At 38.6% G+C, this 22,882-nt stretch overlaps 1 protein-coding gene across 2 annotated transcripts in view; it reads right to left on the bottom strand.

Annotated features, from left to right (window-relative positions):
* Nucleotides 1-16,228: 16,228 nt before the first annotated feature.
* Nucleotides 16,229-22,882, bottom strand: part of LOC149932299 (uncharacterized) — a 41,815-nt gene continuing 35,161 nt past the window's right edge. Inside the window, exons 3-8 of one of the 2 annotated variants that reach the window (XM_090155689.1) lie at nt 19,401-19,536; nt 18,470-18,603; nt 18,182-18,401; nt 17,984-18,117; nt 17,261-17,492; nt 16,229-17,121 (exon numbers count right to left, since the gene is read on the bottom strand). In XM_090155689.1, the coding sequence (XP_090011815.1) occupies nt 17,033-17,121; nt 17,261-17,492; nt 17,984-18,117; nt 18,182-18,401; nt 18,470-18,603; nt 19,401-19,536 (945 nt within the window). In that variant the 3' untranslated portion in view covers nt 16,229-17,032. The remainder of the gene's footprint in view (nt 17,122-17,260; nt 17,493-17,983; nt 18,118-18,181; nt 18,402-18,469; nt 18,604-19,400; nt 19,537-22,882) is intronic. The other variant, XM_090155690.1, reaches the window with a different exon arrangement.

Below are 22,882 nucleotides of genomic sequence, written 5' to 3'. Positions count from 1 at the left end.
ATTTTAAATAATTTAATTAATTTAATTTTAAACAGGGTTCATACAACTATTGGGAAGCCAATTTCTCTGATATTTCCAGTTTTCCCCATGGTTATTTCCCGGAATTTTCTGTCGCAAATCTAATTCCCTGATTTTTCACGGATTTTCCTGTTAAATAACTTAATTTATGTAATTTCAAATAATTTATTTATTTAATTTTAAATGAAATGAAATGAAATGAAATGAAATGAAATGAAATGAAATGAAATGAAATGAAATGAAATTAAATTAAATTAAATTAAATTAAATTAAATGAAATTAAATGAAATTAAATGAAATTAAATAAATTGAGTAAAATGTTGTGAAATAAAGGAACTTGATAATTTAGTAAAAGCCATTTACTAGGAAGAAACAATTGAAACAATACAGCAGGCAAATGAGGAATTGCGTATTGAATGACTTTCTACCGGATGTCATCAGGCAACATATTTTGTATACGAGTAGACAAAGTTAGGTTAAAATTGAAATCTAAAATAGTATATTTGAGAGCGATATTTTCCTGAAGGCAACGCGTAGTCTGGGATTAGCGGAAACTCGGCAGGTATTACAGTCGATCCGTAAATGATTTACGGATAGCAGAAATCGGAACGTAGGACTAAATGGTCGTGGAGATTTAATTTAGAACGTCGAGATCTGTCCAAGACTGACGTGAAATATCCATGAGTAGCGCGATGTATTCATTCAAAAAGCGCAATTCCACTTGAAACTTTATTGAACTGGCTGCGTTTACCGAATGTGTCGTCTCGCTTTGGTCGGAGCTGGGCTTATTTCCCGCGAAAGGGATCCGTGTTTACAGAGAAGGCGATGGAAGTGGTGGGATAGAGCTAATAAGAATCAATGCCGAGCAGCTTTCCGCGGCGTATATTCGCGCTTGAGATAGATAAGATAGGCGAGGAAGCCTTTAATAAAATGCCGGCAGAATTTTAATTAAAACGGATAGAGTACAAAGAGGCGCCGGAGGATTCTTTCTTGGCTAAAACGGCCGATGAAAACTCTAATATTAGCTGGAACAAAGGGAGGCCGACCGCGGAATCTGGCGCGACCATCCGCTTAAGCCGAGGCCCGCGCTAACGTCCTTCCTTCGAAAGAGGAGCTCTCATTCAAACAGACGAAGCGACTATAACAACGCGGATGGAAATTATTTTCGCGGCGGTAAACATTGAAGTGGGTCGATCCAAACGGCACCTAATATAACGTTCAGTGTGTCAGAATTATTGGCTTTCGCGAGATAAGTACCTATACGGAAAGTAACGGCGTTCGTACGGACGAAGACGGTGGCTCGTTCTTTTCCCTTCTTTGTCGTGGCGACTGATTACGTTACGGCTCCGCCCTTTACGGCAAAAACAATGTAGGTAGTGGCATTAGCTTTTATCATCATTTGTTATCAAAGGGCAATTACACCGATTACAACCGCGCCACTGAGACCGGCCTTCCACGTCCGAGATTGAGGACCCCTTTTAACATCAATCCTTGCCTACTAGTTATCGACCCATTTTTATTGGCCCCTAAGCTCCGTTCTTACGTCACTTCGGACCCGGGTCCGCTTCCGATGTCGTCCGTTTTATACATTCCGCCTAGACAAAAGAGAGAAAACCTTGTTCCTTTTCGAAGATCCCGAACGACGATTTTATTGAAAATAAAGTAAACTCTCCTACTATCACGATTCTTTGGCGGATTTTATAGAGGAAAAAGAATCGTTGAACTTGGCGTTTCGAATCCCGAAGGATATAGATGAGTCGCTCTAAGAAATGCCGACAAGAACAGTCGACGGAATTAGTCATAGTTGGCTTTGACAGAAGGTCAAACTAAGTCGTAACGGTCTAATCCCGTCGTGCTCCTAAAGAGTCGATACCGTCTCCGAGAAGGACTCTCTCTCCAGCGGGTGACCTTCTCGGAAAGCTTACCTAGCGAGAATAATAATTACGCTTAACGTTTATCTCTATTTTGACGAGATTCATTTGGTCGATTTTGCGCGCGCCACTCGTAATCTGGGTACATTTCTTGGGTCATTAACGTGGTAACTCTGGCCCACGGCCCATTTACTTCGAATTAGTAGCGGAACCGAGCGTCCTCAGCTGGATCGCGTAAGTTCTCGCTCGTTCGCTTTAAATACCGCTTCTCTCATTTGAGAGAAAAGAAATAACTTGATATAAAATCGCCGTGTACGAGGGTATATCAATAACGGAGAGCTTAATTTGGAAGGATTCAAGAACGCGCCATTCTTATAGCCAGATACAACCCTGACGAGAAACCCTATAGCTAGCTATTGTTCGAAGAAAAACGCAAAAAAAATGATTTATGTATTTTAAATCCCGTAAGCTTTGGGCTCTGGGATGGATAAACTCTCTTTTTATGTAGAAACCGCCATTTGCGCGGCCCGCACTCGGTCGATGGTGCTGCCCCCTGTCTCTCTCTCTCTCCTTTTCTCTTTTCCAGGAAATATCTTTTCCTCGTTAAAAATATCGCCTTTGTATACTCGTCTCGACTTCACTTTCGTCTTCTCGCGTAATTATATCTCGCCTAATAGGCGTAAATGATTTTAATTTTGACGATGTCAGTATAGGCAAATAGCCGAGATAACCCTTTAGCCACAGTTGGCTCGCTTCCCGCGACTTCTTAAAAGCGTGATAAGGCTTATAAAGCGAGAAGAAGAGGCGAGCGTTGCCTTTTGCGTACATTTGTTCGAATCGATGCCCCGCGGAGTAGGTGGGCCGTGTTAGACAAAGCAGAAAGTAATTCGTTTGTGGTAAGACACTTGCCCCTAATCGATGCAATTTTCTGGCTTGTAATTCGATTTGTCCAATGGCGGTTTTCCGCCTCTTAGAGAATGAGGACCCTTAAACAAACTAAAATACAGCCGCTATATGCATACATCGAACGACCCATTTTGCGCTTACGATGAAACACGTATTTTCAATATACCGATGTCAAAGCGATGCCCAAAATTAAAATTGACGTACCAAAAATGTCACACAATCCTAAGGATTTGCCTGTATTAGTCTCACGTACAGTGTAGGCGATGCCGCCGGGTCGCGCATATCTCTTCAACGGTTAGGGCTAGAAGAGTCAATGATATTTCCTTCGAATGTACATACATCGCCATTGATAGCCTTCTTAAAGTTTTAAAATCGGAGCCCTAGAAGTTGGGCATTTGCCCAATTTACTATTTTCGCTGGTTTCGCTTTATGTGGTTGATATTTGATTTAAAATTAAGTCCGATAATGTTAAAAAAATATTATTGGATAGGTAAGGATTCAGCGGACCTACAACTTCGGTTATATCAGTAAATATTAAATTTAAATATAGTTTTCAGGGTAATTTACGGGACCCCAATTTTCGTGTGTTTATATTTTCGCCTAAAAATCTGCATAACGTTCCTTAATTTAAGTCCGACTTTCATGAAAGTTATATTTTTGAATAGCTGTGGTTTCCATATAACCTAGAATTGTAATTACGTTGCTTAAGTTTAATTCTAAGTTAGGTTTTTGGAAATACGCGTGGTTATAAAGACTATACGCGAATTTATCTCTGGCATTTTCCAAGGCCGTTCTAACTTGACCAAAAGTCACAAATAAGTGTGACACTTATCGGAGAAATACGCTATGCTTACAACGTATGACCTGAAGTAACAAATAAGTGTGACACTTATCGGAGTAATACGCTATGCTTACAACGCATGACCAGAAGTAACAAATAAGCTGAATAAGAAATCTTCGATGCTTTCAAAGTATGACTTATAGTAACAAATAAGTGTAAATACAATTAGGTGTGGCCGTGGATATATATTGGTTGTGATACCGGCGTTGCAGGTTGCTGTGATTAGCTCAAACAAACTTAACACATTAGAAGGATTGTGTGTATTCTGACCGTCGTACGTCTTGTTATTATAAAAATAAAGTAATGTATTTTAAAATACGTTTCTGTCATATTAAATAAATCCCAATAAAAGCACCGGATAAAACCCAGATATTAAATGAACATTTTCATTTAAAACAGACGTTTTGTGTTTTACAATTAAAAACCGTCTGTTTTGTGGACGAACATCCAGCAGCTAATCGAAGTACTCTGTGTTCACTGAAAGACCTAATTGCTTCCCAACAAAGATTTCTTCTGGGGATTTTTGAATTTTATATATATATATATATATATTAGCAATTTTCATAATACACGATTTTTAATAGCGAGGTCCTACAGTAAACTTGTGTTGATCGGGGAGTTTTAAATTAGTGTATAGTTTTACATATCGATGAGATAGAAATGACTATCATAACACCTTAAGAAGAGAGGGGTTGGTTCATTCGCTTCTGATTAAGCTCTAGACACGTTCTTTTGTTCTGGGCGTGGGAGGACGCGCGCGTCGCCGGAAAAGTCTCCGCTAATCTCTGGCTTCACGCTGCTCAAACCGAAAACTTTTGTCCGCTTTCAGTTGGTACTATGAAAAGGAGAAAGAATTTTAATTATACAAAATATTGTAAGCGACGCGATGGATGGTTTGCTGGGGCCCTGTCGCGCGCTCTCCGCGCCGGGGCCCGGGCCAAACAAACGCGCGCTCTTATCTCGCCAGCCGTAGTTTCCTTTCAATAAGTCCATTATGTTGCTGGATTTCTAGCTAATTTGTATCCTTAAATAATGATAATAACGGCGCGTCACCGCGGCCAACTGCGAGAGCCTCTTTATGTTCTTCTTACAAAGAAAATTAATTAGACCTACTAAGATTAGTACGAAGCTAAGCTTCGAACCATCCGATATATTTGCAAACTCTTTGAATATTTGAAAATTGTATATTGGTCTAATTAATTTTCACTCTGCCGCTTCATATTTCTATAATCCTTATTCTCTAATCGAATAAGACGCTCGCGCCATCGATCCCTCGACGCCATTCTGCCATCATTATTTTCTAATAAACGAACAAAGGGATTCGGCTGAGGGTCCCCGTATACGCTCACTTTCGCAACAGGTAAATCGACAATTTTGAAAAGGAAGCCGCTTTACCTATCAAAAGTGGCGGAGTTAGGGCCTAATAAGTTGGTACATTTTTGTATTATCTGAAAAGTATCGTAAGTTGCAGTCGAGTCTTTAAATTTTGTAGCTCGTTAAATAATAGGCTAAATTATTAAAATGTTCAATTAGCTAATGAATTTTTACGTTGAATATCTAACTGTGGGTTAAAGGTGAGTGGTAATTTTTTACTTCAGTAAATGAGGAGATGCGTGAAAGAATACGAGTTCAAAATCAGTTTTCGATTTTCGAAACTTTCCCAAAATTTCGCCCGATAGCCAACGAAGAAAAATTCTTTTAATACTTGGAAAAGTACCCGTACAAATGTGAAATTTGTTAATTATCATTAACAAATGTGTATAATATTAATATTTTGATTTATTTTTGTTCAATAAAAAAGATACGTATTAAAAATGTATGACATAAATTTGGCACTAAGCCTTGGCAATAAAAATTATAAAGTTTCAAATAGTTTGAAATAGTTACCATCGTTACAACACCGTGAAATATTCAACCTGTTACTCTTTAACTTTGATCCCAATAACGTTTGAGGATATAAATATAACGTTTTAGTGTAGCTCATACTTTGGAAAATATCTGGATGGGTTTTTAGATAATTAATAGATAATATACGTTCGAGTGGGTTGGCGTACTTGGATAAAATCGAAAATGGCCGGGCAGATTCCTATAAGCGAAATCTAACGCTCTCACGTCCCTCTCTCGTGGCACTGACAACAGCAGGGATACGACTAATGAACCCGCCATCTACGTTCAATATCTTCCATTTCCTTTCGGAGCGACCTTGTATCATCTCGATGCCGTTACTAACGACTAAACGTGTTTTTACCCACCGGAAATACGATCGTGGAATATGAAAAGGGTTGCCACTTTATTTAGGCAAATCGATCACCTCTCCTTCTCTTTCATCCCCTTTAATTAACATCCCGACATCAGACAGAAACGATCTGCCTAGTTTCAACCGGAATTATTGGCCAACGTAATTTTCCTGGCTTTTCCAAATATCAGCTTATTTTCGTTTTTAAAGTTGACCAAAGTCCCAGTGAAGAACGAAAAGACATTTAACTACCAAATACTATAAAATATGCGTCATTTTATGTTAATTCGAATTCTCTACTCACTGGACGGATGACGCGAAAAACCAACGTGATAAACCTATATACGTTAGTACTGACGGGCGCGCGCTGCTGGCACGTGCTACTCCACGCGGGCGCGTAGCCACCACGATTAGCGACGGAACTCGGAGTACGCTAGTTTATTTTTCGAATAAGTTTCTAAGGTGAAGAAAGTCAGATTTTTAAAATTCACTTAAAACAACAGCTTAATATTTCTTAACGCGTTTTCGCCATAAAATTGAGTTTAAAGCTGGTCGCTTCCCCTTTAAATCGGAATTTCGAAGAGGTTTGGGTCCGAGTGCAGTTTTGACTCAATTTTGACGAGGTGAAAACCTGCCCCGAAGACTATAGCTTTCGTACCGATATAGCTCTCGCGTTATACAGAGTGTTTCAAAAGGTTATGCAAAAGTTTTAAAGAGATGTAGGGGAAGAGTTGAGAAGTATGCCTGTTTTGTTCCCATTTTCCTACGATGAGTTAAAAGAGCGCCAGAGAGCTTCGAAGTGAGGTCAACTAGCCCCTGGAAGTAGGCTGCAACAAGCGCAAAACCAAGCAGCAGGGAAATGCGAACATTCAGGTTTGGGTTCGTGTGTAAAAAAGGTAAACAAATCGAGGTAACCAGCGTAAAAAAGTAAACTTAAACAGTATTTAAAGTCCCCGCTGCTTCTATTGGCTAGTAGGCCACACTTTGAAGCTATCTGGCGCTTTTTTCACTCGTCGTAGGAAAATGGGGAAAAAACAGGCATACTTCTCAACTCTTCCCCTACAACTCTTTAAAATTTTTGCGTAACCTTTTGAAACACCCTGTGGTAAAAAATTGGATGACCTTCGAGTTTTTGAAGACTAAGATTAAAAACCGCGTCGTGAGTGATTATCTCGACCATCGTCATTTGAGAGGCGAATTTAGAAGCGCAGTCAAATTCTCGGAAAATAACCGCAATTGTTAAGTCATTGGACAGACAGTCGATTCCGGTCCTGGGTCCCACGTTGGCGGGAAATGAAAGAAAAGGCGCGAGTGAAAGGGGTCCTTCGGCTCTAAAGCGTTTTCCGATGGCCAGAAAGAAGGGCGGAGCTGATTACAAATGGCAATCAGCAGTCGGAGGCACCTAATTCGAAATAAATGGCGCGTTAGAACGAGACTCCCTTTCCTTGATGACTCGCGCTTTTGCCGATGAAGATGTTTAAGCAGAATGGGCCCCGCGCGTATGGCCACACGCGCCACTCTCCACGTTCCTTTTAAACGATCTCCCATCACGAGTAATTTGTGAAAATGATCGTTAGTATTATTGCGGAACCTTTCGTCGCTCCCTTTTGACCCGAAACTTTACTTCCAAGTTTCTTTATTATAATTTGGGTGTCATAAAGCGGCCCTGAATAATTACGCCATGAGGTGAAAGAACAACGTTCCAATTTCACCAAACCGCCCAAACGAAACTCATTTCATCATTAAGCGTATTATCTAACGGAATATAAAGACCATTTAGGGAGCGCTTCTATTTTCTACTACGCCATATGACCGACAGACAACAGTTTGGTGATCCCAAAGTTGAAAAAATAGCTGGGTAAGCGAACCAGACACTATGGGAAACGGGAATTTATTTCAACAGTGAAATGGACTTCGTGATACACTTTATCACTTGGAAAATATAGTCCGAATTGTAGGGCGGCGTTTTGGGCTCACAAATCGACTTGAGTGGGCAAGACAATTTATACATAAAATTTTTCAAAATTTAATTTTTAATATAGGGGGCCCACAATTGAGAAAAATCTCTTCTCGCCGCCCCTGATATCAATCCCCATTTGGAATTTTACCAGTCCGAATTCCGGAGACTAGCGTGGTTTCGTTGACCTTTAAGAAGCGGTTTTGGCGTCTTTTTAAGTAGCTGATTAAAGGGGTTTTCCTCTCGAGTTCTTCGGTTTCCCTTTACCATAAAAACGTGTTGAGGTTAGCGGTAATAGTAAGGGTAGAGAGCGTGGTTGGCTCGCGTGGCATGAAGGGCTTTCCACCACCCTCCAACGCATTGTAACCCGGCCATCTGAATTAAAGACATTAAAAGTCACTAGATGACTTGAGTCTGAGGTGGTGTCTTGGATATCAGCCTAGCTGATTATTATTTTTATTATTATCATCTTTGTATTCGGCAAATTACAAAATTATCTTGACGCTAAAGTCAATACGAACGCGACTTGGTTATCAGCATTTCAAAGAAACCCCGCGCGGTGGATATTGCTTATTGAAACCGAAAAATATTTCTATTTTTTTTCCCCGGACGAAACAAAAACTCTCTCGGCACACGAGCAACGTATCTCTTATACGGCTCAAGACGAATTTCGGGCATCGAAGATCCGTTTGGGGGGAAAATAGAGAAACAGAAAGAGAGAATATCTGTTGGAAAAATTCCATTCGACTTTTTCTGTTTGGAGGGATATCCTCGCGCGTATATAAAGAGAGACCGTGATATATATTCCGGGAAGAGGACAAGACTCGGCCAGTTGTAGAACCTCTATGGACGGCAGATTGAAAGAATGACGGCCAAGAGGTCTCGAATAAACCCGAAGAAAGACCCATCCGCCGAGTCCTGTCGTTGGCAGAGGGACGGGGTCAACTGAAACCCTGTCTCCCGCAAAACTGCGACCAAAAATCAATAAGAAAAAACCATTTGTCCTTCTCTTTCAGGGACCTTTAAGAATTACTTTTATAGAGATCGCCTTCTGCCAGATTTACTATAATCCTTCGCCTCTCCCCAAAGAAATCCTTTTTTCTATCTTCGTTTCTTTCTCCGTCGAACTATTATTTGAAAGTTCTTCCCATGTTCCGTATAATAGCCTCATCTTATAAATAATTATCCGTTTAAGAACGGGTGTCCCGCTCGTAGTTACCACGCGCTCGGCAATAAGAACGAGTTCTCGATTCCTTTCTTTCGCTTTTTAGGAAATTCCAGTTTACATTCTTTCCTCGGAGACGTTTCAACTGATCAACTAAATCTTTTTGACTTACTAAATATTTCCAGCCTAATAGGTGATTATGAAAAATATCGGTGGTCACGTGATTTGGTTAAGTACTACCAAGTTGAAAGTATCAAAATTGGCCCTTTTTGTAAATTCGTCTGGCTAGTTGGGCAAGGGTTAGCGAGATTTCTATAATTTCATTGTTCAATCGAAGGTATTTTTCGTTTTTCGTTTTGAGATAAGTTTGCAAAGTCGTTAAATTAAGGTAATTGATTTATTAAATGAAATATTTTTAAATTCTATCCAAATAGATTTTAATTCATTTTCAGGAATAATGGAAACATGTATGTAAATATAACCTTGTGTCTTCTATTAAAATTGGGCTTGTTTCTTTATCAATACTTGGTCTAGAACTATAAGAAATAAAAAAAATATATAATAAATTTGTTAACTTTATGTATTTTTAATAATTTTAGAAAAATACAAACTTTTCAAACAATCAATCCATGGTTGGTGCTTTTTACTAAACGCGGACGACCGTGGGCCTCGGTAGGTGCAGACGAATTTAAGCAACCGACGCTTTGTCAAAAAATAACCAACTCCCGTGAGCCTCTGCGCGCAATTCTTTTTCATAATCACCTATTATAAATTTTAATCGAATTAAAATTTATATTTTAGCTCGTTCTTTCTTAAAGTTGATCCGAGTTGAGAACATTATAATGTATCAACTTTATTCAGTAATTTATTTTTATAAAAGAAATATGGTACTAAAAAATATTTCGCCAACTGGCCGATTTTGGATTTCCGAGTTTCTCTCATCAAAAAAACATTACTTTGTCCCTGATTTTAAACTACTATTTTTTTTATTCGGCCTTAACAAAATCAGTCGTCTCCAACTATTTTCTTATTTAATCGCGTTTTATTTACCCCTTGATCAACAATAGATCATTCTATAAAATACTACTTATATGGTTATTTACTTTTCTGACGATTTTCTTACCCCCTCCCCACTCTCGTGCCAGGCCAATATTCGACCATGATGTCCTCCAGAAACGTACAATAGACCATTCTATAAAATACTACTTAAGTGGTTATTTACTTTTGTGTATAGAGAGGCAGAAGGTTTGGCCCGATTTTTCATGAACCAGGGCTGCTCAAAAAATGATTATCTGGCAAACCTAGTTGTCTGGATAAATAGTGAATTTTTATCAAAAACCTATTTAATTAACGGTTATAGCTTAAAACAAACCTTTATAAATAGTTGATTAACTATATTACATTGATTTTGTAAATAGTTCAGTTATGGACGTACTATGTTGTGAAATATACTATCTTCACGTAGGCTACCTTAACTATATTTTGGAAATCGACTTTATGGGTGACGCTTCAAAATATACCAACCAAATAGGAATGAGCGTACGCAATAATTTTAAAACCAAATAATAAATAAGTTAGCAAGTCCTACTGAAGTAGCGCTATGTAATTTTTGTCAAAGTGTTTTCCTGATTAGCTAGGAATTTATAGTAAGGTCTAAGTAACTTTAACTTTAAATAGAATCAACCTGTTTTTTTCTAAACGCGTATACGCGTATGTTATACTATATAACGTACATGCGGCTGATGGCTTTATAATAAAGGCCAAAGCGATATACTTGTACGCCGGAATTATATCCATGATTGATATAAGAATAGTGGCGCGGCTATTTCTTCTCGGACTTTTGTTTTAGGGTTAGGAATATAAGCCGAGATTTCGGGTTGCTTTTATTAGTCGAGATTTTTCCATCTAAGATCAGCAACGTTTCGAAATCAATGGATCGGGGATCCGAGGGAAACCCTTTTATGGCAAGCCTCGTAAACCAAACAGGATAATCGAAGTTTAAACAGAGATTTATTTCCCTCGAAAAGATTGGATGTGGACGCGAGATTATATGGGTCTCTCTCTCTCTCTATCTTTGGCCTCGCGAAGAAAGCAAGATGGAAAACATGTCAGAGTTCTTTCGCGTATACGCCAATACGGGGAACCGGGTGCATCTGCATTTCAGCTAGCTCGCGGAAAACGAATCCTATCGAACTCTTTACGACGTGTCTATGCGCCTGCTCTTCAAATATACAGAGTTCAAAGAGTTCATTCTAACGGAAAATAACATTTGGTTATCACCGCCATCTACGTTTATTTATTTATAGATTAAAAAAGAACCCGATCAACATAAATATATCCTTTTCGATTTAAATTCCAAAAGCAAATATTAGTTCGTAATATTTGAATATAAGCTTTTCAAATTAACTAAATTCGGAATATATCAGATATTTATTAATGTATTGCCTTTAGCCATCCTACGAATACCATTTTAGCAGTAAATCAGTCTTAATACCTTAAAATAACACATTCAGTTTTGACATGTATGTAGTTAAACTATTTTCTCGGGGCGTGCTTAAATTCCCAATTTTTCCAAAATTTATATATTACAAAAGGTTGTTTTAGTAATTGTTTACTCGCAACGATTCGGATAGGGCCTCAAGTGTTGCAACGCCCAAATAGCTACTAGCGTAGAAAGATTTAATGTAAAGGTTTACATTTTATCGCCATTCTTATAATAATAATAATTATAATTATTATATTATAATAAAAAGCTAAAGCGATGCGGAAGAATTGAAACTTCACAGATACTGATTAATACGCTACATTAATGTCACTAAAAACAAGACCTTATTTAGGTTACCGACAGGGGCGTAGGAACCGGGAGGGGCAGGGGGGGCAATGCCCCTCCCTAGAATTATGTTTGGAGGGGCAACTAATGTTATTGCCCCCTCCAACGTTTTGGTCAGTTGAAATTTTCAAAAGGCTCAAATTATCTTTTTAAAAGCATATACAGTTTAAAGAACCTCAACTGTGTTTAAATTTCAGTCTTTTCCCACCAATTCACATAGTAGTAAACAGTACACATGCATTCGGAGAAGCTACACCCCATTAAAAATTCAAAACCATTCTCCAGACCACTTTTCGTTTCTCTTTGCCCCCTCCAACTTCTAGAACGTTCCTACGCCCCTGGTTACCGAGTCTGTATAAGTCGATCCGTTTAAAGTAGCAAAATGCACTACCTAGGCCAGACTGAAAATTAATAAAACAAAAGCGCCATCTCTTGGGGACTCACTCTGAAATATCTTTCAAACTGTGTTTCTATTTATGATGAATTCAAACCAACCGTTAACTTCACCTTAAATTAAAGTAAAACGAATTCAATTGAATAGTTAATTGGAAGTTTTTATATAAATAACATTTCCGTAACAAATTGTAGAAATTTTTTCGAAAAATAAACGATTACATTATAATAATAATAATTAGCTAGGCTAATACACAAGGCACCACCTTAGACCCAAGTCATCTAGCGACTTATAATTCCTTTAAACAGGTGGCCGGGTTACAATGCGTAGGAGGGTGGTGGCAAGCCCTTCAGGCCACGCGAGCCCACAGCTCCCTACACTAACTAGTACCGTTAACCTCTACAACTTTTTTATGGAAAGCGGAAACCGAAGAACTCGGGGGGAAAACCCCTTAAACCAGTGGGTAGAGTACTCACAAACCAGTGCCACAAGCTGGGATTGAACCCGGCTCCTCTCGCTGCGAGTCGTGATACAATTTGGAAAAAAATATAGAGAGCGTAGGTAGTAGATCACGCTGAAGGGTAGACTCGTACGTTCTCAATAACAAACCTAAATACGTTCTCGTTCAAAGATATTTTCTATTTAGAAAGGGGAGGGGGGACTTAGGCTTTTACGTGACCTCCGCGCCCCCTTTTTTCCTTCTTCTTTAAGACATTAATGTTCGAGTAAAAAATGTAGCCACTTGAAAAGAGGAAAAAGATGGTTTGGGAAGGAAAAAAAGCGCGAAAGGAAAGGGATAGGAAACCTCGTTGGCGGCTGGCTGGTGTAGTTCAAACCCCTAATGTCGTTTCGATATGAGCTTAGAAAACGAAACTGTTTTTTCTCTCTCTCTGGATTCCGGGCGGCTCGTATTGATCCCTGGAGCGGAGCGGCTAGAAACGACTGATGTTGAAGTTTCGCAACTTCAAGCTAATCCATATATTATCCAGCCCATTTATTTCAATCTTAAAATGCTTAGAGTACACCGACTTTTTCCCGACAAGCCCGCCGTTCCCCAGAGCTCACGCCACCTTTCGGGTTTCTCTCACTATTTAGGGATCTCTTTTCAAACGCGAGTTTCCGCCTCCAATATTACATCCTTTCCCGAGTCCTACTTAGGTAAGCCGAGCCCGTCTTATACGGTTATTTTTCCGCTCCCTCCACCGCTCTCTCAAAGTCCAAAACTATCACGCCAAATGTGTCCTACCTCTCGACGACTCATTCTTCCAAAAAGAGCCACTCGAAACTACCACCAACCTCATTTTTAAATAAATGTACCGTCACGCTTAGACATTTTAGGGGGGCAAAATGACCGTAAAAGTGACCCCGTCCCAAGCTGACGCGACTAGGTTTTTTTGATGCCGATAGGCTCTCGGAAGCGCCGCCCACTTCGAGTCGAAGCCTACCATTAACGATGTCACCAGATTTCTTTTTTATTCTGAAATCGGGGAGATCCATTCCGAATTGAAATGTTATATATTAAGGATTCCATTTAAGAGCCGTCCTCCGATTCTTCGCTTTCTTTTTAACGCGTTCATCACCTTACACGAGCCACTTTTTATTTTTATAGTCGTACAAGACAATGGAGGAGCTCGAAATTATAATGATACGGACTTATGATCTTACGCGTTATAAATCAGCCATTTGAAATCAACGAAAGCTTTAGAAATGGATGAAAAGCTAACTCCGTTGCCATAGTTACACGCTTGCTTAGCGTTACGGAGTTGCCCATTTAGCGTATTCCGAACACGACCTTGCGACATCTGAGGTTGTAATTTCAAAATTTTTACATTATCTTGTTTCACTCCATTTTGAATCGTGTACCTTCTCAAGCTCCAGCTGATTTTTCAAAATAGTTCTTTGAATAAAAATAATTTGGGGGGAATTCTTACTATATTAACTTTCTGAAACTATTACGGATAAGCAAAGATAATATAAAAATCGTACCCTAAATAGATTTGAAATAACTGCCTCGCGCGTAGTCAATAGCGTTTACCCACTTCTTGCCGGAACTCAGAAAAAATAAGTTCCTTAGTTACCACGGTAACCAACTACAGATAAGATCACGGCCAACTTTGATGACGCACTGGCAAGGCCTTTTTAACCTTTCCGTAGGCCTTAGGCTAAAATCTCTCATTTACCAACTTTCCGGACCTTCGTAGGCCCTATTATATGGAATCCTAAAATGTCCGTAGGCCCTAGGCACTTTGCCTAGTCTGCCTTATGGCTAAGCCGGCCATGCGCGCTGGTTGTGCAACAGCGTGTCATCAAAGTTGGCCCTGATAGGACAATACAGTGACCGATGGAGGTCGATTTTTCGGAGGTCACGGGCCGGAAGTGTGTAAGCGCTTTGTTAGAAAACCGTCAATCAGAAAGCTTTCACAATTCAATATTATCTTTGAAATAAGTAAACACACATAAAAAGTATAATTTTTACATTTTACATACTTGGGCGCAGCACGAGGTTGATTTGAGCCGTTACGCCCCGTGTACACATCCGCGATTTGAAAAGTGCCACGAGTCGCCGAACGTACATGTTTCATTATTAGCACGTAGATGGATAATTCACAATTTTAAGCTATATTGAGTAAAGACTATACTTAATACCTACTATCAATGCGCCCTTGGCTTGTAGACGATCTAACTTCTTAGCTGCTGGGCATCTCCATCCACTTTACCAACTAATGTGGTGAAGCACCTTCGTGGTAGCGTATTGTCAATGAAACGCTGCTTTAAGGTTATAAGTGGCCAACTACAACGGTTAGGTGATGTACGCTACAGTTAGCGTTCTTAACCGATCTGTAGCTCGATCTAAAGAGCTCGCTCGTAGCAATTAAAACAGCTAATTGAAAGATAAATTAAAGACACTTATTTTTGTAGAAGAGCAGCGTGGCGAACTAAGAAACTCGTTCTTCCGGCCTTAATAAAAAGAGAGTTACGGTAAAAAGAAGAGAGAGATAGAGAGGCAGTCAGGTCGGGTAATCCAACTTAGATTGTTGTCCGTTGACCCGCATTGGCTGCGAGACCAAGAGTGACATTTCAATAGTGTCTTTCACGACAAAATCGATAACATGGAATCTGGAGAAACTTTTAAATTGGTAAAAATCTAAAACTCGTACACGGAGCTGGCCTTCTTAGGTATAACTCTAGCAGAAATAAAATAAGAAACCCCAAAGAAAAGAGGAAAAAGAATAGAAGAAAGGCGAGCGAGAAGGAGGACCCGGAGTGGAACGACAAGACAAACACTCAAGGTCCTTATGCCCCATACATTTCCATATAGAATGGCCGCGTCTATCGATTCCGGACGCCGCACCACCAACCAGTCACATCTTTCAACTTTGCCAAATACATTTTCAAATATATATATGAACGGCGGAGTATCGAAAGACGAGGACCCTCCACCCCGCGATATTCGCTTCGATGTTAAAGAATAAAATATGAGCCAACTAGCGTTAAAAGTGTGGGTATTAAAAATACAGTAGATATACGCCTATATCAGGTTTTTCGGCTTCTTCGTTTGGTTCCAAAAGCGCGTGGTATACGCTTCTCTATAGTATTCCGTACTCGCATCGAATCAATAATTCTTTTCGGTTAGCGGAGCTGTTACGGGTACGGATATGGCGAGATTACTCTTTACGAGGAATTCTGTACTTTGCGGCCAAATTCGCTCAACTAATCCATTCGAAGATTTACTATCGCGTGATACTGGAGATCGAGGTGAAATTGATATTCGCTCGTGAAATCACCGTGTATATCTTCATACGACCATCGCAAATTAGACTTCCAAAATTAATTTGGAACTGTCATTCTTATAGCCGTATAATTCCCTTTGACGTCATTGCAAACATTTACTGGTAGCACTGGCTTCCCTATAATGTCCGACCCGCCCAAGCTATGACCAAAATAAAATGTGAACAAAACTCGTCAGAAAGAAACCTTTATTTCATCCTTTGGCGTTTTCGTGTAACTCGATAGCATTTCATTAATTTCTTCCCTAAATAACATTTTAAAAGCTACACTTTTTTTAATATTATTATTTGTTTTATTTATATTTGAGATCCGTATATCTTTCTTTATTTAAATTTCATGATAGTGGTAATATTAGGTTTTGTTTTGGAAGGAATTATTATTTTTTTGGTTCACGTTACACGTTTCACGTTCACCAAGAAGGTATTTGGTATATTTTCCATTTTCAGTGCCTATACATACCGTCACAATTTTGCAAATAAATATTTATCGAACCATATTATATATATATATATATCACCATTTGAAAGAGCAAATAGATTATTTTTTACATATTTTTATTTTTAAGTAAACGGTTTTCCAAACATGAATATTCAAATTAATGGTAGTTTTAAACCGAAAATTAGATTATTTAATAATGACAAATTTCAACCGTGATAGAGTCACTTCGTCACGACGTCACGTCAGTTCATCCACAAAATTCTTCCCCCAAAATGGCAGCCTCATCCATATAGGTACGAGTGAGAAGTTTCTCGTAGTTTGAAACGTCACTGTTTAAATCGACGAAATGAACTTTTATATTTTTTACGTAAGCCTGAACCGAGGTTTTAATATAATAGCCTGATTCTCAATCTCGTCGCTCCGTCGCTTTGAAAATCATAATGTTTTTTCAAGAAATGTGAAAGGAAATACGCTATTTAGAGGGCTCAGCTTACATTGTTAATATGACGTCATCGAAACAAAATTGCACGGGACGATTGGAGGTTGTCTCTTATTACTTGTCTTTATTTTATATAACATCTTGTTAATCATTCAATGAATTGCCACGGAGAGAACATCAACAGCAATAGAAACCATTTGATGGTTGAATCAACACAGTGCGTAGCGCCGTTTGTAGCTGAAAAAGAATCGTTTCAAAGATATATCTCGTTCGTTTGACAATCATTATTTGATATTGGTTTAAAGGCTACGTTAAATCGTCTATTGTCGGAGAAACTACGGGCTATCGCGTAAAAGTCATAGAACAATTCGCTTACTGGGTCCCATCTTTTCGTAGATATGTAGCAAGGAACTCTGTTGACTACTTCCCAGAACCATTTCCTCGTTACTCATGTTGATGACTTTGGAAAGCGTGGCCGTGCATTTGAGTCTCATCTCACTGTGATCGAAATGCCAGGGAAGAACTTCGAAACGAAGTCCCAGAACTGATGATTTTTGACCATCTCTGTAGCTAATTGGGGGATAATAGACGTAGTGATCTATAGGCGCCTGTACGCGCGACGAGGGAAGAAAAGAATGAGTGACAATATTGTCGCGCCTGTCTCTTAGAGACGTTACTACCAGGGTTGGACATCACTTGAGTTACGTGACTTTGGCCGATCACAATATTTTCAAGACTTAGAGTCTTTGACTAGTTTAAAATATTTTCATTGATAATATCATCAAATGACGCATTAACTTGAGATAGAGATTCTGAATCAGATCTTGTATGAGGTGCAATGGACTCTCGGGACTTTTGATTGTCTACAAGCATGTTGCGATATTTTTAAAAATAAAATAGGATTGATGAATGATGAATTTATGATACGACATATTCGCCATTATTTATGAATATTTAGGTTAATTTTTCACTAGTCAAATTGACTAGTGAGCCCCCAGATTTCGATTAATTTTAGCATTCAGAGCATTTATTTTAGTAGTCAAATGCCGTGACTAGTGCCTTATGTCCAACCCTGGTTACTACCGACGTTTCACAGTACCTTTTTGTCGTTAAGATACCACTGCAATTCCGCGGGTGGTTTTGACTTTGACGCTGTACAATTTACATTAACTATATCTCCTACTTCGTACCGAGGTAGACCACCGGATATCGTGGGACCATCTACGTCTTCACCTTTTATTTATGGAAGTTCAACAAATTAAAAATCGGCTGGTTAAAGGTAGTGGAATAGAACTACCCTCACTGTATTGGACTCCGTTGGAGACGCCACTGTCTCCAACGATAATCTCTTCGCTACTCATCGAGTAGGCTTCGGATATGACCGCCGTACAGCGCAGTTTCATCATGCCATTGACAAAATGATCCGGTGCCACCTTGAACGTCATTCGAAGGACTGATCCCTCTAGCCTTTCTATCTGACGTATGGGCTCCAAATGGTGTTCCCATCTAGTTTGAGCCTGACAAGGTTCAAATACCTTTTGGTTCACTATTACAGGTGCGGCTTTCAACAAAAATCATATCTTACTCTTTTTCCGTTAATGTACCATTTCAGAGTAGCTGTTGGCTTAGAAGGGCCGGATGTGCACGTTGTATTCACTAAATCTCCCACTAAATATTGAGGAAGGGTTCCCGTAATTAAGGGTCCCTCTTGTGGCAAAACTGAAATAAAAGAATTGACTCTAGTTAGGCCTACCCATTAAGCACGTGCCCGTGGGTGTCAGCTGGCTAAAAATTATGGACGTTTGGTTTCGCGAATGGTCCATTTAAAAACTCGAAAGTGAGAAACATATTCTAAAAATAATCGATAATCTTAATTAAGAGTCTTCATTATATTGTATTGTATATTATAGAATCGTTTATACTGACATAGACACGGAGAAAACTAACAGCTAGATTTGGTTTTCGGAGATTATACCCACTGGACCTTTTGGTGGCCCTCTGAAATTCAATACTGTCAGTTTATGCTCTCTAAAATAAATTTTGATGTCAAATGTGGATTTCCGAATCGATAAAAAGTAAAGTGAAATCAGCGTATAGCGTATTTTCATTCAATTATCGTGAGAAATTTTAGAGAACTACCAGAGGCAGATTAACCATTTCGGCACCTTTAGGCACATAAAAATTTGGCGCCAGCCAAGTACTTAGAATTTGGCTCCCCTAGAAAAATGTCGCCCTATTCACGTGCCTACTCTGCCTAATGGTTAATATGCCCCTGAGAACTACGTAAAACAACTTAAAAGATTTTAGAGCTACGGATGTTAAATGTATCTTTTGTTTAATTTTAAGGTGAAAATGTTTGGGCCTATGATAACGGTCCTTTAAGCTGTGTACGAGTGTAAAATTAAATCGTAAAGATTTAATAAATTTTCAGTACGATTTTTCAGCGTTGATTCTTTTAAATATCGATTATGGCTTACATAGATAAAAAATGCCTGAAAAAAAAAACATCAACTTACCAAAAACTGTTAAATCCTTACTCTCCCGGACTGTTTGGAAAGAGGGAGATTCTGTGGAAACTTCGCATCTGTACTTGCCTTCTGTACTCAGACTCGACGTGCTCAAATAAATATTTCCCAGGTAAGATCTTTGTAACTGAAATTAAAAATGATTGAAATTAGGTTTGCTTTGGCATTTCGTTAGCTTGATTGGCTGATCACATCCCCTACAAAGTGTACACGCTTCCCGCAATAGACGGGTTAAGAAACCACACAAAAAAGTGAACGGGGAAGCTTGTAGGATTGTAGACATAGCTTTATTGTTTATTGCGTAATCTCGGCGCAATATGCCTACTCAGCGTATTATCTTTTGTTACTTTTTTTTAGAAGTGTTAAATCTTTTAAATATATTTAAACTTATGCGAATAATCAATTTTATAGTCGATTTATATTGCACTCTATCGCACCACAGGTTTGAATTCTTCATATACAAAGTAAGAAGGTTACTGTCGGTGATAATCGATATTTTTGAGATGGCTACGATTACTTTTTGTAGGGGACTTTGGAAACATTTGAGGAGGGCTATAGCCCCCAAAAAGGGTCCAACGACGCCACTGCTCCGCGTAAACTACATAGAAAGAAAATTGTTCTGTAAAAGTTATAGAAAGTTTCTGGCAATGCCTGATTCCAGAAAACCTCTGTATATTTTTAAAAAAATCTGTCTGTGGGTTATTCAGAACCATTATGTAAAATTGCATATTTATCAATATTTAAAAAAGCAGACCCATTTCTGTAAATTGTACAGTTGTCATCTGTGCTTTTAGTATATGTATTTTTTACAGAAATAATTATAAATTTACCAGTGTCGTTCTGCATTGAAAACCTAGAACTTTAACAGAAACATTTTACTGTTTTTCACTGAGAGAAAAACACTCGAAATATAACAGAAATTTACTGGCAGTACATGATGCCTGACCATTCCAGAAAGATTTACAGGTAATACTTCTCGTAGAGTTTTAGAAATTAACTGTAAAATGAACCGATATATCCTTATCGCTAATTACTGAAAATTTTCTGCTAATTTTACTATGTATTTTACAGTTTTTCATGGTATTTCATTGCTTTGGTTTGTGTTATGTGTTTTTACCGAAAAACCGATAGTTTTTAAAGCTATTATTTGGCTATATGAGTATAAATGAGCTGGCCATTGTAATTTATTGTGAAATGTTTCACAATGATTGCCTGGCGTTTCGATATTCATCGACCAACTTTTATGCTCGGGCATCAGTCGAAATCCGACGTTCAGATAAATGTCTCAAAGTCAAAATTTGCAATGGACCTCTAATATAGGGCAATATTGTTGTATTTTAGTTCTACTGATACCGGCATTTTCCGACGATAGTCTAAAGGGCGGAACCGGTCTATTATTAGAATGACTAGCTGAAATTTGGACTTTGTAATATTTATACGAACATCGGATTTCGACGGATTCCCGAGTATAAAAGTCGTTTGATGAATATCGAAACGCCATGCAATAATTATGAAGAATTTCATTATAAATCGCAATGGAACACTCACATTTATGGGAAACATAGTTATATATATATATATATGTTTTACATATTGATGAAAATATGTCTAAATATATCCAACTTATAATTCCAAATTGACACAAAATGAAATTATGCTTTATAAAATTATCTTCTCACACGCAACGAGGATGGTGAGATATTTTATTGGTATAAATAATTCAAACCACTTTTGGGAAATATTTTCATTCGTTAAATTATTTTTACGTTGTTGATCTGTAAAATTTTCAGTTTTTCTTAAATAAACAGTTTGTCAGCCAAGCATTTCTGGGACATTATCGGAATAAAACTGCATAGCACAGATTACATAAATAGTCCGGTAATTTTTACAGAAACTGTCAAATTTACAATTTCACTAGTAATATTTACTGACGTGATTTGTATTATATTAAAAACGACTTTATTGCTTTTCTTTTTTACAGAAAGCTATGTACATTTCAGTACTGTAAAAATCAACTGTAGGATGTACCGAAATTTATCTCATCAAAATCTTCACGTAATTTTGGGATACTCTGCGTAATGATAGTGTACTCCACATATTCTTGGGGTACTCCCTAACACGTAATCGAAATAACCAAATTCTAAGTTCCTATTCACACGAACAAACATTTTTGAAAAATATTATTGTGAAAACCAAGTTGCTCCGTGCGAATGGCGAAAAGATTTCCACAATGTGTCGGCGACACTAATAGCTCTTAATAGCACTAATTTGACTCCTCGAGATTCGCTCCAAATCCGTCGCTGACATAATTGATCTCACTCTAATTGACAAAGAAATGGAACATGTTTCGAAAATTCGCGCGTATTAATCCTGAGTTGAAAAGGAACACCCGAAAAATAGTGGACCGAGCGCGTTGGGAGAGCGACCTCAACAATTTTTTAATAAATGAAACACGTGATTATTTATCGGAGCTAATGCGAGCACGCAAATGGAATATGATAAGTTGATCGTGGGATCTTAGAGCAATCGAGAGCAATAAATGGAACACGCGTTTACTGATTGGAGCAAATACGAGCACGCAAATGGAACATGATAAGTTGATCGTGGGATCTTAGAGCAATCGAGAGCAATAAATGGAACACGCGTTTACTGATTGGAGCAAATACGAGCACGCAAATGGAACATGATAAGTTGATCGTGGGATCTTAGAGCAATCGAGAGCAATAAATGGAACACGCGTTTACTGATTGGAGCAAATACGAGCACGCAAATGGAACATGATAAGTTGATCGTGGGATCTTAGAGCAATCGAGAGCAATAAATGGAACACGCGTTTACTGATTGGAGCAAATACGAGCACGCAAATGGAACATGATAAGTTGATCGTGGGATCTTAGAGCAATCGAGAGCAATAAATGGAACACGCGTTTACTGATTGGAGCAAATACGAGCACGCAAATGGAACATGATAAGTTGATCGTGGGATCTTAGAGCAATCGAGAGCAATAAATGGAACACGCGTTTACTGATTGGAGCAAATACGAGCACGCAAATGGAACATGATAAGTTGATCGTGGGATCTTAGAGCAATCGAGAGCAATAAATGGAACACGCGTTTACTGATTGGAGCAAATACGAGCACGCAAATGGAACATGATAAGTTGATCGTGGGATCTTAGAGCAATCGAGAGCAATAAATGGAACACGCGTTTACTGATTGGAGCAAATACGAGCACGCAAATGGAACATGATAAGTTGATCGTGGGATCTTAGAGCAATCGAGAGCAATAAATGGAACACGCGTTTACTGATTGGAGCAAATACGAGCACGCAAATGGAACATGATAAGTTGATCGTGGGATCTTAGAGCAATCGAGAGCAATAAATGGAACACGCGTTTACTGATTGGAGCAAATACGAGCACGCAAATGGAACATGATAAGTTGATCGTGGGATCTTAGAGCAATCGAGAG

The sequence above is a fragment of the Leiobunum rupestre genome, chromosome 8, assembly GCF_980474605.1.
Source record: "Leiobunum rupestre chromosome 8, qqLeiRupe1.1.hap1, whole genome shotgun sequence".
Lineage (NCBI taxonomy): Eukaryota > Metazoa > Arthropoda > Arachnida > Opiliones > Sclerosomatidae > Leiobunum > Leiobunum rupestre.
This window is presented reverse-complemented; position numbering and strand designations above follow the sequence as displayed.